At 40.6% G+C, this 15,333-nt stretch overlaps 1 protein-coding gene across 2 annotated transcripts in view; it reads right to left on the reverse strand.

Moving 5' to 3' along the window:
• Nucleotides 1-11,229: 11,229 nt before the first annotated feature.
• The window catches only part of TMEM45A (transmembrane protein 45A), an 82,253-nt gene continuing 78,149 nt past the window's right edge, over nt 11,230-15,333 (reverse strand). The window contains exons 6-7 of one of the 2 annotated variants that reach the window (XM_014535587.1): nt 14,294-14,361; nt 11,230-11,745 (exon numbers count right to left, since the gene is read on the reverse strand). In XM_014535587.1, coding sequence (XP_014391073.1) covers nt 11,693-11,745; nt 14,294-14,361 — 121 coding nt within the window. In that variant the 3' untranslated portion in view covers nt 11,230-11,692. The remainder of the gene's footprint in view (nt 11,746-14,293; nt 14,362-15,333) is intronic. The other variant, XM_005861233.2, reaches the window with a different exon arrangement.

A 15,333-nucleotide genomic window follows, 5' to 3' on the forward strand; every position in this document is an offset into this window, starting at 1 on the left:
TGCACCACAAACCACGCATTTTCCAGATAAGGCTCCTAATCCCCAGAAAGCTTAATAATAGTGTGTAACCCTCAAGGATTTTGTGATTTATTGAGAGGGCAGGCATATAAAAAGTTAGAACACACCACAGATAATGCAGAAGTCACCTGTCGATAAATGGTTTACCCTGCAAGTGTCTACCTGAGGAATGTTGGAATTACCAGTTAAGAAAACTTGCCAACCTGGATGAGGCCATAAAACAGCATAATGGTGTAACCACGCCAAGTTGTCAACAGGCTGCACAGTGATAATACACTTTATGGTTGATAATAAAACTTGGGAGATATCTTCATGCCTCACATTTAGCTCAAACACAGGCTGTATTTTGAAGTCTAATGGATGTATCAGTTTTCTATGATTGCTAAATACCACAAACTGACTGGCTTAAAAAAACAGAAAAATTTTAAAAATATGTATTTATTGATTTCAGAGAGGAAGGGAGAGTGAGAGAGAAAGAAAAACATCAATGATAATGGAGAATCATTGATTGGCTGCCTCCTGCACACCTCCTACTGGGGATCAAGTTCACAACCCGGTCATGTGCCCTTGACCGGAATTGAACCTGGGACTTTTCAGTCCACAGGCTGACGCTCTATCCACTGAGCCAAATCGGCTAGGGCAAAATAACCAGAAATTGAATGTCTTACAATTCTGGAGACTAGAAGTTCAAGATCGACTAATCAGTAGGGCCATGCTCCCTCTGAAGGTGCTAGGGAAGACTGCTCCAGCCCCTCACTTAGCTTCTGATGGTTTGCTGGCACCTTTGGCCCTCTTTGACTTGTAGACAGCACCCTACTCTGTGCCTTTGTGTTCACATGACACTCTCCCTGTGTGTGTGCCAGTGTTCAAGTTTCCCATTTATATAAGGACACCATCTATATTGCATTAGGGCCCACCCTACTTTAGTATGACCTCATCTTAACTAAACTAATTCTATCTACAACAAACAACTTTATTTTCAAATAAGATCACAATCTGAGCTATTGGAGATTAGGACTTCAACTTATGGATGTAGGGGTGGGGCGCAATGTATTATAACAATAATCAATTAGAATCTAAGACTTAAAAACAGTAATAACCCAAAACTCCACCTGTAACATTGTGGTCTAACTTGTTGCTTGGGTTACAGTAGAAGCTTCTTTCTGTGAACCTGGTGCTTCGGCTTGAGTTATGTTTCCATGTTTTGCCACTAGAGGGAAGCATCATTGCTGTCGGTTTTTTTCAGTTGTTAAGCCTAATAGACAGAATCTTCAGTACTCAGCCATTCATAATGTAGGCACATCAGATGTGAAATAAATTCAGACACATTTCTTGGGGTTGGAGAGTAGAAAAGATATCATATGCTGGGAAGAATGGTGTGACTTGTCATCTCTGTCTTGGTGATCCTTCTCTTGTATCTCTGCTATGGACTGAATGTTTGTGTCCCCTCAAAATTTTTATGTTGAACCTCTAATCACCACATGTTAGAACACAAAAGAAGTTTCAATAAATTTAAGAAGATTGAAATCATATCCCACATGTTCTCTGATAATAGTGGTATGAAACTAGAAAACAATCACAAGAAAAAACTAAAACACACACAAAGACATGGAAGGTAAATAATATGTTATTGTACAATGAATGGGTTAACAATGAGGTCAAGGAAAAAATAAAAAGATACACAATGAAAACAAGAACATAACAACCTAAAATCTATGGGGCACAGTAAAAGAAATCCTGAGAAGAAAATTCATGGCATTACAGACCTACCTCAAGAAACTTGAAAAATCTCAAATAAACAATCTAACTTTACACTTAAAGGAACTAGAAAAAACAACAACAAACAAAGCCCAAAATGAGTAGAAGAAAGGAAATAATAAAGATAAGAGCAGAAATAAATATAGTCGAGTATAAAAAACAATACAAAAGATCAGTGAAACCAACAGTTGGCTATTTGAAAGATAAACAAGATTGACAAACCTTTAATCAGACTCATTAAGAAAAAAGAGAACACAAATAAATAAAATCAGAAATGAAAGAAAAGAAGTAACAACTGACTCCACAGAAATATAAGGGATTGTAAGTAAATGCCAACAAATTGGAAAATCTGGACAAAAGGGATACATTCCTACAAACATAAAATCTTCCAAAACTGAACCAGGAAGAATCAGAAAATCTGAATAGATTGATTAACAACTAATGAAATTGAAGCAATAATTTTAAAAAATAAAACACAAAAAAAATCCCAGCAAACAAAAGTCCTGGACCAGACGGCTTCACAGGTAAATTTTACCAATTTGAATTCTTACATTCAAAGAAGAACTAATACCTATCTGTCTCAAACTATTCCAAAAAGTTCAAGAGGAGGGAAGACTCTCGAGTTCATTTTATGAAGCCAGCATTATCCTAATTCCAAAACCAGATAAAGAAACAACAAAGAAAGAAAATATCACTGATAAACATAGATGGTAAAATCCTCAATAAAATATTAACAAACCAATCCAGCAATACATTAAAAAGATCACATACCATGATCATGTGGGGTTTATTCTGGGGGTATAAGACCAGTACCTACAAATCAATAAACATGATACACCACATAAACAAAATGAAGGATAAAAATCACATGATCATATCAGTAGATACAAAGGCATTTGATAAAACCCAGCACCCATCCATACTAATAATAGAGGAATATGCAAATTGTCCAGGATGCTGTCACAGTAACAGTAACGACTGAACAGCAGGCTGTCTGGGGTGACCAGGCCAGCAGGGGGGTTAGTGAGGGATGACGATGACACTGAACAGCAGGCTGCATGGGGCGACCAGGCCGGCGGGGGGGCAGTAAGGGGTGACCAGGCCAGTGGGGAGGGGCAGTTAGGAGCGACCAGGTCGGCAGGGAGGGGGCAGTTGAGGGCAACCTGGCCGGCAGGGCGACCAGGCTGACGGGGAGGGGGACAGTTAGGGGCAACCAAGCCTGTGGGGGGGTGACCAGGCAGGCAGGGGGAGCAGTTTGGAGCAATCAGGCCATCATGAGGGGCAGTTGGGGGCAACTAGGCTGGTGGGGGTGGCAGTTAGGGGCAATCAGGCTGGCAGGCAGAGGTGGTTAGGGGTGATCAGGCTGGTGAGGGGGCAGTTACTAGGGATCAGGCAGGCAGGCAGGCGAGCAGTTATGAGCCAGTGGTCCTGGATTGTGAGAGGGATGTCCTGGATTAGAGAGGGTACAGGCTGGGTTGAGCCCCCCGCCCCCGCCCCATGCACAAATTTCATGAACCAGGCCTCTAGTTTATGATAAAAAACTCTCAGCAAAGTGGGAATAGAGGGAACATGCCTCAATGTAATAAAAGCCATATATGACAAACCCATAGCCAACATCACAGTCAATGGGCAAAAACTAAAAGTGTTTCCCTTAAGACCAGGAAAAAGACAGGGATGTCTGACCCTAGTTGGTTTGGCTCAGTGGATAGAGTGCCTGGCCTGTGAATTGAAGGGTCCCGGGTTCAATTCTGGTCAAGGGCACATGCCTGGGTTGCAGGCTCAATCTCCAGTAGGGGGTGTGCAGGAAGCAGCCGATCAATAATTCTCTCTCATCATTGATGTCTCTCTCTCTTCCTCTTTGAAATCAATAAAAATATATTTTTTTAAAAAGACAGGGATGTCTGTTTTCACTGATACTCCTATTCAACATAATACTGAAAATCCTAGCCACAGCAATCAGACATGAAGGAAAAATAAAAAGCATCTAAATTGGAAAGAATGAAATAAAACTGTCATTTATGTAGATTACATGATACTAAAGATTGCACACACCAAAAAAAATACTAGAACTGATAAGTGAATTAGTAAAGTATCAGGATACAAAATAAATATCCAGAAATCAGTTGCATTTTTGTATGCCAATAATAAACTATCAGAAAGGGAAACTAAAACAAAACAAAACAAAAAAAAACCATTTACAATTACATCAAAAAATAAAATACCTGGGAATAAATTTAAACAACAATTTAGAAGACCTGTACTCAGAAAATTAAGATACTAAAGAAGTAATTGAAGAAGATATAAACAAGTGAAAGCATATACCATGTTCATAGATTGGAAGAATTAACATCATTAAAATGTCCATACTACCTAAAGCAATCTATACCTTCAATGTAATTCCTATCAAAATACCAATGGAGTATTTCACAGAACTAGAACAAATATTCCAAAAATTCATATGAAACCACAAAAGACTTCAAATAGTCATAGCAATCTTGAAAAAGAAGAACAAACTTGGAGGAATCATGCTACCTGATATCAAACGATACTAGAAGACCATAATATTCAAAACAGCATGGTACTGGCATAAAAAAATAGACATATAGCCCTAGCAGGTTTGGCTCAGTGGATAGAGCATCAGCCTGCAGACTGAAGGGTCCCAGGTTCAACTCTGGTCAAGGGGACATGCCCGGGTTGCAGGCTGGATCCCCAGAAGGGGGCGTGCAGGAGGCAGCCAATCAATGATTCTCTCATCATTGATGTTTTTATCTCTCTCTCTCTCCCTCTCCCTTCCTCTATAAAATCAATAATAATAGATTTTAAAAACAAAACAAAAAACAGACATAAAGACCAATAGAACAGAAAAGAGAGTCCAGAAATAAGCCCATGCTTTTATTAATATTCAACAAAGGAGTTAAGAATATACAATGGGATAAAGATACTCTATTCAATAAATGGTGTTGGGAAAATTAGACAGATACATGCCCAAAAATATTAGACTACCTTCTTACACCATACACAAGAATAAACTCAAAATGGATTAAAAATTTAAATGTAAGGCTCAGAACCACAAAAATCCTAGAAGAAAATATAGGTAGTAAAATCTCAGACATCTCTTGTAGCAATATTTTTTCTGATATTGTTATGTTCTAAATCAGCACGCTAAACAGAGGATTAATCAATCAATCAGTAAGCTGAATTGTGGAGCCTTTATTACACTAGCGGTCTCAGAGAAGTTGTCTCTCAAAGTCTGAGCAAAGCAACATGGAGGAAGTTTTCCCTTTATACCCCTCTAGTCCCTTTGTCTCCTAAATATGGAGTTTCTGGACCTTTGCAGGCTTTACAAAGAGCCCTATGTAGATATTTTGCAGGCAGCTTGTAACCTTGAGTACAGCACAACTCAGTAGCCTTGAGCATAGTACATTTCAGATAACTGGAGGGCACCTGGCATGGGAGTAGCTAGGGATGGCAGCAGAGTGGCTTGCAAGGTCAGATAGTTGAGCTTATTTTCCCTATTATTCAAGCAAGCGTGTTTACAGAAGCCAAGAATAGCAGAGTTAATTCACAGGACAAAGGACTATCTATGCTTAGTGGAAAATTCAAACAGCAGTTTTTACAAAATAGAGGTCACTATGCTTCATTCCCCACTGGTTTTATGTATATGAGTCAAATCATTGACTCTTGTGGGCCATTGTTGGGGAGGAGGTTAAGACAGCAATACACACGAACGTCTTAGCTTAGTGGGTCTGAAGAGTTTGAGTCCTGGACTCTATTCTGCCTGTGCTGCCTTAAGCTGAGTGTGATGAAGCCACGTCGGGATTCCGTCAACCTTGACTGCCATGGGGGTGGTCAAAATGATGGTGTGTGGTCCTTTCCAGGTAGGAGTCAGTCCTTGGATGGTAAATTTCTTTACCCAAACAGAGTCACCAGGTTGGAAGGGATGGACCAGATTAGAAATTGGTACAAGCGGAGCATCTCAGACGTGCTTCTGGACTGCCTTCTGAGTGGACTGTAAAGCCTGTAAGGACTTGAGTAAAGATTGGTTATGGATTTCAGCTTTTATTTCTTCTCGAAGTTTTGGGAGTATGGGAGGGGGTCTTTGAAACATAATTTCATATGGGGAAAACCCCACTTGGTATGGAGTGTACCTTGCCCTAAGTAGGGCAAAGGGGAGGAAGGTGGCCCAATTTTCACCAGTTTCTGAGGTAAATTTGGTGAGGCCCTCCTTTAAGGTCCTATTCATGCGTTCTACCTGCCCAGAGCTTTGGGGCTGGTAGGCGCAATGTAGTTTCCAATTAACATTCAATGTCTTTGCTATGTCCTATGAAATTTTTGGCTATAAAAGCAGGTTCATTGTCCGATCCTAAAGTTACAGGTAAGCCAAATAGGGGAACTATTTCCTGGAGTAGCTTTTTAGCTACAGTGGTGGCAGTTTTTGTCCTAGTCGGGTAAGCTTTAACCCATCCTGAGACAGTGTCTATGAAAACTAAGAGATATTTATGCCCTGCTGCCACAGGCCTGACTTCTGTGAACTCTGTTTCCCAGTGTTCTCCCGGGGAATTTCCCTCAGCCCAGATTCCTGTCGGGGGTCTTTTACCCTGTTTGGCATTCACTTGAGCACAGGTAATGCATTGGGAAACAATGCTGTCTATTATACTATCTAGGTTGGGTATATAGTATCTATCCTTTAGGAATTCTGTAAGCTTGATATGGCCTAGGTCAGTGGTCGGCAAACTGTGGCTTGGCAAACCGCGGCTCACAAGCCACATGCGGCTCTTTGGCCCCTTGAGTATGGCTCTTCCACAAAATACCGGCTCTTCCACAAAATACCGACTTCTGCGCATGGGCCACGAAGTTTCAATAGCACTGTACATGCGCGCCCGCACGTGGTATTTTGTGGAAGAGCCACACTCAAGGGGCCAAAGAGCTGCTTGTGGCTCGCGAGCCACGGTTTGCCGACCTAGAGCCTTGGGAACCAAAAGTCGGCCCTCCAGTAAAGTCCATCATCCTTCCAGGTTTCCGGAGGCCTGCTTCTGTGTGGCTAGTTTCTCCTCCTTCTCCGTGTAGGCTGGTGAGGTGGGTAGGTCAGGCTCTGGAAGTGTCACTAGAATCTGTAGTTGCCCCAATGGTTTTAGGGCAGCCTCCCAGGCCACTTCATCTGTGGCCTGGTTCCCTCTTGCTTCTAGAGCAGCTGTTCTCAACCTGTGGGTCGCGACCCCTTTGGCGGTCAAATGACCCTTTCCCAGGGGTCGCCTAAGACCATCCTGCATATCAGATATTTCCATTACGATTCATAACAGTAGCAACATTACAGTTATGAAGTAGCAACGAAAATAATTTTATGGTTGGGTCCCAACATGAGGAACTGTATTTAAAGGGCCAGAAGGTTGAGAACCACTGTTCTAGAGAGTGTCCTTTCTGGTGCCCCTTACATTGGACCAATGCCACTACCTTGGGTAACCAGATGGCTTCTAGTAGAGCCAGAATCTCTTCCTTATTTTTGATGTCCTTCCCGGCTGAAGTTAAAAGTCTCCTTTCCTTGTAAATAGCATTGTGTACATGAGCTGTTGCAAATGCGTACCTACTATCAGTATAAATCATTACTGATTTTTCTCTTGCCCACGGGAGAGCCTGAATAAGGGCAATTAACTCGGCCTTCTGGGCCGACATTCCACAAGTGAATGCCTGAGACCAGATTTGTAGGCTTCCCAGGCTGCTGCCTTCATGCCTGATAGGAGAACATGGTGAAAAGTGTCCAAGGAAAACCTCCTTAAGGGTAGGAGAGATCCCTTGGGCGGAGGGTCTCCCACGCTGCCCTCCCTTGCCTGGGTGCGGTTCGAGTGGCAGGAGGTGAGAATGAAAGAGACTGCTCCCCCTGTGCTGGAGCCTGGGGATTTCCCTCCCTCTGTGATCGGGGAAGTTGTGGCGAAGGCTGAGGCGGCAGGACCCAGGAGGAATTATAAGGTGGAGTAAGGTCTGCCTCCTCTGGATGGGGGGGCGGGGCTTGGATGGCATCTCCTCTCCAGCACTTCCCTTGGGATCTGAATGGACACTTCTCCAAAGAGGTTATACAGATGGCCAATAGAATGGATATCATTAATAAATCAACAAAAAAGTATTGCAAGGATGTGGAGATAAGGGAACTCTCATGCATGTTGGTGATAATGCAGATTAGTGCAGCCACTGTGGGAAGTAGTATGCAGTTACCTCAAAAATTAAAAATGGAACTGCCTTTTGACCCAGTGATCCCACTTCTCGGAATAGATTCTAAGAATCCTGAAACACTAATTTCTCCCACATACACACAATGAACAAAGATTTGTCATTTTTGCTTTAAGACTAATGCCTTAAAGGCTGAGAAATACTGGCATCCAATCTCAGAGCTGTTAATAGAAAGGTTAAGGTGTGTTTTTTTTCATTTTTACTAGTTTAGCCCAGAAACCCAGTCATTCTATTCATGGCATGTCTGTCCAAGCTTAAAGCAAAAATCTTTCTTTATTGTTATTTACTTAGGGAAACTTCTTTTCTCTTCATACTTGTCCTCTATTCTCTCAATTTTCTCCATCTGGAATTCACATTAATCAGAATATAGAATTTCTGGATCTATTCTCTATGTGTAAGAACTTCTCTTTTATATTTTTTATCTATTGGCTTCTTGCATTTTGGAAGAACTCCTCACTTCACGGCTTTTATTGATTGTTCCTGTCGTCCACAGTGACTCTTGCACTACCTTATTGCAAATACAGCCTTGATTAATGAGCCCTATTGTGACAAAATGAGGATAAGAATGGCCATGGCCCAACCTCCCATTTCAACAAGGAGCTAGAAGTTAATGCAATCAGAGGCTGGAGTTTCCCAAGCAAAAGAGATTGGAGGTTACAGAAATCACTGAGGAATTGGTATCACATCAACAGCCAATGTTGATTTTGCACTGAATATATAAAGAGTTTCTCTAAACACAATCAAATACAAGTAAATGAAGTGTGAAATACCCTCAAAGGTAGGGTTACAAAAAGCTCAGGAATTGAGACCTCAGATTTTTGAAAGAGTTGAGATCAACTACAAATAAAAGTAAGTGAAGGCACCCTCCCTCAACTGCTTCCTTTGTGAAGGCTTCCATAAAATTATAATAATGGTGTTCAAATACTGCTGATTTCAGGCAGACTAGAGGCAGAAAGCCCCAGACTGTGGACTTAGAACTGAACCTCTGAGAGCTCACTGGGTTGCATCTCATTCATATTCTCTCCATGCAGAGCCTGGAAGAATGGACATTTCTGCTTTTTCATAAAGACTGTTGGAATATTTGCATTTATCAGTTTTCAATATTCCAGCCTTAATCTGGTTCATGATAATTATTCCTAGAGTTCCTGCTCAGGTCTAGATACCAGCAATGCCATTTTCATGTAACTTCAGCTGATGGCTCACTCTTGTTTTTCCTTTTTCTCTTTCTTTATTTTTAAATTCCAGTTGACATACAATATTATATGTTTCAGGTGTATAAACCCATGGTTAGACATTTCTATAACTTTTGAAGTGGTCACCTCAATAAACCCATCTGACACCATACACAGTTATTACAATATTAGTGGCTACATTCCCTATGCTGTACTTTACATCACTGTGACTGTTCCGTAACTACGAATTTGTACTTTTTAATCCTATCATCATTCTGATGGCTTGCTCTGTTGAAACACAGAGTTGCCAAAGTCATACAAATTTGGCAGACTAGAAGAGACCCCTGAGATGGAGGACACACGTGGGGCAGAAGGCCATGACCTCCTGAGGACCATGACGTGTGGGCCCCTCAGATGCCTGAAATGCAGTAGGTTTTATTGCATTGTTCAAGATCAACCTTTAAGGACCCACATCAATTGTTTTCAACCATTACATTAAGAAAATAAATGTATCTGAAAACTGGTGAATAGAAAAGCTAATGTGTATAGAAGGAATACCCAAAATTATTCATTTATTCATTTATTTTGTTCATAAAAATGAACAAAAATTATTCATTTATTTAATAATCTTTATGTCTTCAGTTCTTTCATTAACACACTCAGAGCAAGAGCATATAACAGCGGTTCTCAACCTGTGGGTTGCGACCCCTTTGGGGGTCGAACGACCCTTTCACAGGGGTCACCTAAGACCATCGGAAAACACATATATAATTACATATTGTTTTTGTGATTAATCACTGTGCTTTAATTATGTTCAATTTGTAACAATGAAAACACGTCCTGCATATCAGATATTTACATTACGATTCATAACAGTAGCAAAATTACAGTGATGAAGTAGCAACGAAAATAATTTTATGGTTGGGGGTCACCACAACATGAGGAACTGTATTAAAGGGTCGCGGCATTAGGAAGGTTGAGAACCACTGGCATATAAGAACAGTGAGCTATAGAAGATCACCATCTATATTGTACTATGTAGACCTTCCTAAATGCTTGCCTGGGGGACAAAGATAGCACACCTTTCTAATCACTTTTATAAACTAATAATTTAAGCAGAAAGAAACATTTGCTAGTTGAAAAGGAAAATTAAAAAATGACTGAATCAAATTAATCTTAAAAAAAATGAATGTGTCCAGTTCTTTGGTCTAAACAATCCACTCACTTTCCTCTTCAGTGTCACTGTGATCATACCATACTGGGCCAGCCCCCTAGATTTGTCAGTGCTTCTGGAATGCCAGGGAGCCTGCAGGATTTAACTGCCCACATTTCACCTTCAGCTGCCCACGAGGCTGTCTCTTTTCCTCCATATGTGAGTCATCTCTCAAGGATCCCTGAAGCCCTCCTTACCTTTCCTGTCATGGCAGAGATTGACATGACAGAAAAGGTAACATGACAGATTGACATGACAGAGATTGTACAACATTAGCTGTCTCCATGCTTCAGTTTTGTCTCAGAGACTCTAGATTTATAACATGTGACATTCAGAAAGAGCCCCATGATTCATCCAATTCAATTCCCTTATTTAGAGAGAAGGACATGGTGATTGCTCTAGCCCCAGAGGCCAGTTAACGGGAGAGCCAGAATTAGAAACAAGATTTCTTGACTCTCCACTGAGGTCTACTTAGCCCACAGACTATGCAAGGGCTCTGACTTTTTACCCAGATTTTCCATAAAAGGCTATTCCTTGTCTTATCCCCTCAACTATTTCAGCAGAGGGGAGGTATGGTGGCCACACTATGCTATTGATGACTTTTTACTCTGTAGATAATATCATGGCTCTCCTTTCCCAGTCTCTATGGCTTTGCAACCATATGTTCCAGGGATCATCCCTTTTGTCTTTTCCCAAAGAGTGCACAACTCAGAAAGACTCTGGCTCACTTTTCCTAGAGGAGAAGTCAGGTGTTACAGAAAAACAAGTCTCATCAAAAAGGGAATTTCAGTGTCACACAGCTTTTTCTTCATGATATAAAGGTGGTGCAGTTGAATAACAAAAATAAAGATTTGAGGTATCCATTTATTTCTCATTGCAACAAGACAAACAAGTGTAATCCCATTTTTAACAAGTACAAATGGTAGCAATCCCGAGAATCTTAAGCATGTGTATAAGGCAAATATTAGTAAAACAAATGTTTGTCATCTCATGGGCATCAAACTTTAGATGACCTTGGAAGAATCACTCCAGGCCTGAATACCAAGGCTGATGTGCAAAATGAACTTATCATCTAAAGTAATTTCAAACCTAAAATAAAACATTAATATTCAAATACTTTAACAAAATTCAAAATACAACCAGTACACCAGGAATCATCCTTAGCCAAACAAAGGATCAAGAAACAAAACTATGAACAAAAACAATGCAAAAAAAAAAAAAGAAAGAAAAGGAAAAGTTCATCCAAAAAGACTAGATGCCCATCAAAATCACATCTCTTCTTCTGATTCTTGTTCTCGTTCAACATTTTTCAGGAGTCCAACTTCTGAGGGGCAGGTTCTATTAAGTCGAGATTTAACCAACCTGAGAAGAATGAGAGGCATTTCACATTATGTTGTTTACAATTAAAAACCCAGAGCAATACGTACTTATAACAAACTCCAAATTATTTGTGCAAATGGGAGAGGCACCCCAAAAGAGAAAATCACTTTTATTTGGTTTTGGACATACCTGAAAATTTTATTTTTTTTATTGTTTTTAAATAATTATTTATTGTTGAAAGTATTGCATTTGTCCCCTTTTTTCCACCATTGACTCCCGTTCCCGCCCACTACCCCATACGTTCCCCACCCTATTGTCTGTATCCATTGGTGATATGCACAAGGTCTTTGGTCGATTACCTTCCATGTCTCTGGATCCACTCCATTCATCAGTTTATATTATTCATTGGTTTCCACATATGAATGAGATCATGTGATACTTGCCTTTCTCTGACTGACTTATTTCACATAGCATGATACTCTTCAAGTCCCTCCATGCTGTCTCAGAGGGTAATAAATCCTTCTCTTTTACCACTGCATAGTATTCCACGTATAAATGTACCACAGTTTTTCTATCCACTCTCCCCCACCTTCCCTCCAAGATTCCGCACTCTGTTCCATGCTTCCATGTCTCTAGATCCACTCAGTTCATCATTTAAAAATCGTGTGGTGTTTTTATTGTTATTATTATTAAAGTAAGATATAATAAGCAAACAGATCTAAGGTAGCTTCTGAATGCACAGCATGATTATTTGATTACGCATCAGAAGATGCCTAATTATTCAGAACTTTTATCATTTCTGAAACAAACAAGACAATCTCTGGGTTGTAGGAATCCTTATGAAACCAAGCTCAGCCAAGCTTTTCCAAGTCTGCACCCAGCTGTGTATAATAAGGAGGAGCCCTCTTCTGAAAGGAAGTGCATAAGGGTATCTCCTTCCCCATGTCAAATCTGGGCTTTATTGCAGCCCCTACTGGAGCCTTCAGAGAGGTGCTTTTGTGCAGGCCACAGGCTGCCCACTGCACATGGTGGTTCAAGTTAGAAGTGCACTCCACCCTTGTTTTCATAGATTAAGAGAATCTGTAGGATTAGGGGAAACAGCAATTATAATTTTTGACATTGGAAGGTACTAAGCTTTTTAGGAGCAGAAATTCAGCAGGCTCTCCCCTTCTCTGATGTATTAAGATCTAGAAAAAGGTTTTCTCTGTGCAGGATTATTTGTAAAGACATTGTACTGTGACCATATCAATAAAACATATTTAACTTCCAGAAATACATGGGAATATACAAGCAAACTTGATAAACCAAATCATCAAAATCATTCTGATTTTATGAAAAAATTCCCCAGCCTGTCTGCATCTTTACCCTTATTATCTGTCTTTCTTTTTCTTCTTGTGAAGGTCTGGCCTGCCCCTATCAATATGCATTGTCTTTACTTGTGCTCTGCATCCCACAGTGGTTGGCAAACTCATTAGTCAACAGAGCCAAATATCAACAGTGCAATGATTGAAATTTCTTTTGAGAGCCAAATTTTTTAAACTTAAACTATACAGGTAGTACATTGTTATTAACTTAATTAGGGTACTCCTAAGGCTTAGGAAGAGCCACACTCAAGGGGCCAAAGAGCCGCATGTGGCTCGCGAGCCGCAGTTTGCCGACCACGGCACTAGAATATGAGGTTTATAAGAGCAGAGACCTCATCTTACTTACTGTCCTAATCCCAACCAGAGTCTAGAACAGTGTCTGGCACATATAGTGGCTCAACACACATTTGATAAATCAATGGCCTTTGAAGCAATCTTCCAGGAATTCATATTACTCACCTATTCATAGATAATTCATAATTCTTCAGTCAACTCCAATTCAACACTAATTCCTCCAATACATAACAGCTGAGCAGTATTTAGTAACATCTGTTGACTCATTAAGAGCCAAAGAAAACTCAAAATCACTTGTCTTGATTATTAATTGACAATTGATGCTGCTTCCAATATCCTCAACTCCTCAAGGCATTGTTCTCATGAAAGGCTAATCGTCTTAACATCTGGGACAGCGTTTGTGTCATTTTAAAAAACCCACACAGTTATTTCCACACGGTACAACTTCAATGCATGTTAAATGAAATGCATTAATTAGTTAATTTATTCTCAGGTTCATTCCTGATAACTTTTGTAGAAAATAAAACAAAGACACAGCTACTTACTACAAATTAATTGCTAACACAGATGCTAGTGATTTTTCCTGTTTCCCCTACCTCCTCTCTGGATTGTATCTGCTATTGCTTCAAGCCGTGAGGACGAATATACAGATACTTGAAATAGGCTCTATCTGCACCTTGTAGCTCTAGATATTGGCACATGCAGAAATGGCCACTGGGGACAGACTGAGGGATGCTGAAAGAAGAGGAAGTGCAAATAATTACTAGTTCCTGGAATGAGGCAAATTCAGGGAAATACAGTCAAGGTGTGTCTGGGCTTTTGTTTGCATATGTTCCTCTGGATTAACATGAGGAAGAACAGAGCTGAGACTCTGGGTGTACTTCCAGAATCTATCTGGAAATCAAACTTCCAGAAGTCAAATTATCATATACCTGGAATTGTGTCATCTATATTTTGTTCTTCAAAATAGCTCACATGAATCATTGCTTGGAAAACAAACCTGAAAATGTTAGGGTCAAAAATAGAATATTAATCATCCTCTATTAACCATGATTGCCTTGTTCTGATTGAAGAAAGGACATTCTAACCTGGCTGGGAGTTGCACACCCCTGGGACATGGGAGTCAACCTTGGACCTGGCAATCAGCCTTGGACCTGGGTGTCAACCTGGGAATGCAGTCCATTCTCATTCAAGAACTTCGTAATATCATGGAAAGATTAACAACCTTGTTGCCAAAAAAAAAAATGGAGTCTCACCCCAACCCCCATTGCCTACTTCCCCATGCCTGTAATTCCTACTTTCCTATGTAATCTTTGTCCTTACCAATATGAGCAGCTGGCTTATAGGGGATTGGAGAGCAGATTTTTGTGGATGACCTGCTGCTCTCCCATACCGCCATCAGTATTGGAATAAACGCTCATATATGATTCAACCCTGTCTGTGCTTAATTGGCTCAAGTAGTGACAGGCAGCCCGGACTCATTGGTTGTCCGGTTTCAAAAATGGGCAATATTTTTCAACCCATAGAGAAGGGCTTTTGAAATAGTTCTGTGCAACAGGGGTGTTTAAATATGACAGTTAACTCAGCTGGCATGGCTCAGCCGTTGAACGTCAACCTGTGAATCAGAAGGTTCCTAGTTCGATTCCCAGTGAAGGCACAAGCCCGGGTTGTGGGCTCAATCCCCAATAGGGGGTGTGCAGGAGGCAGCCAATTGATGTTTCTCTATCATTGATGTTTCTCTCTATCTCTCTCCCTCTCTCTCTAAATCAATAAAAACATATTTTTTAAAATAAATACGAAATTTAGTAAAACATGTAATAAGATTTCCAAACAGATAGGTTTCTCCTGTGAGCTGTCCTGATCAAGACTGCAGGCATGGGACTGGATGAAGCAATCTTTGAACCATTTGTCTTGGGAAACTGGGAAGTACAGCTTCATTTTTCAAAGACTTGGGGGGGGGGTCGCGGGGGGG

The sequence above is a fragment of the Myotis brandtii genome, unplaced genomic scaffold, assembly GCF_000412655.1.
Source record: "Myotis brandtii unplaced genomic scaffold, ASM41265v1 scaffold1464, whole genome shotgun sequence".
In the NCBI taxonomy this organism is placed as follows: Eukaryota; Metazoa; Chordata; class Mammalia; order Chiroptera; family Vespertilionidae; genus Myotis; species Myotis brandtii.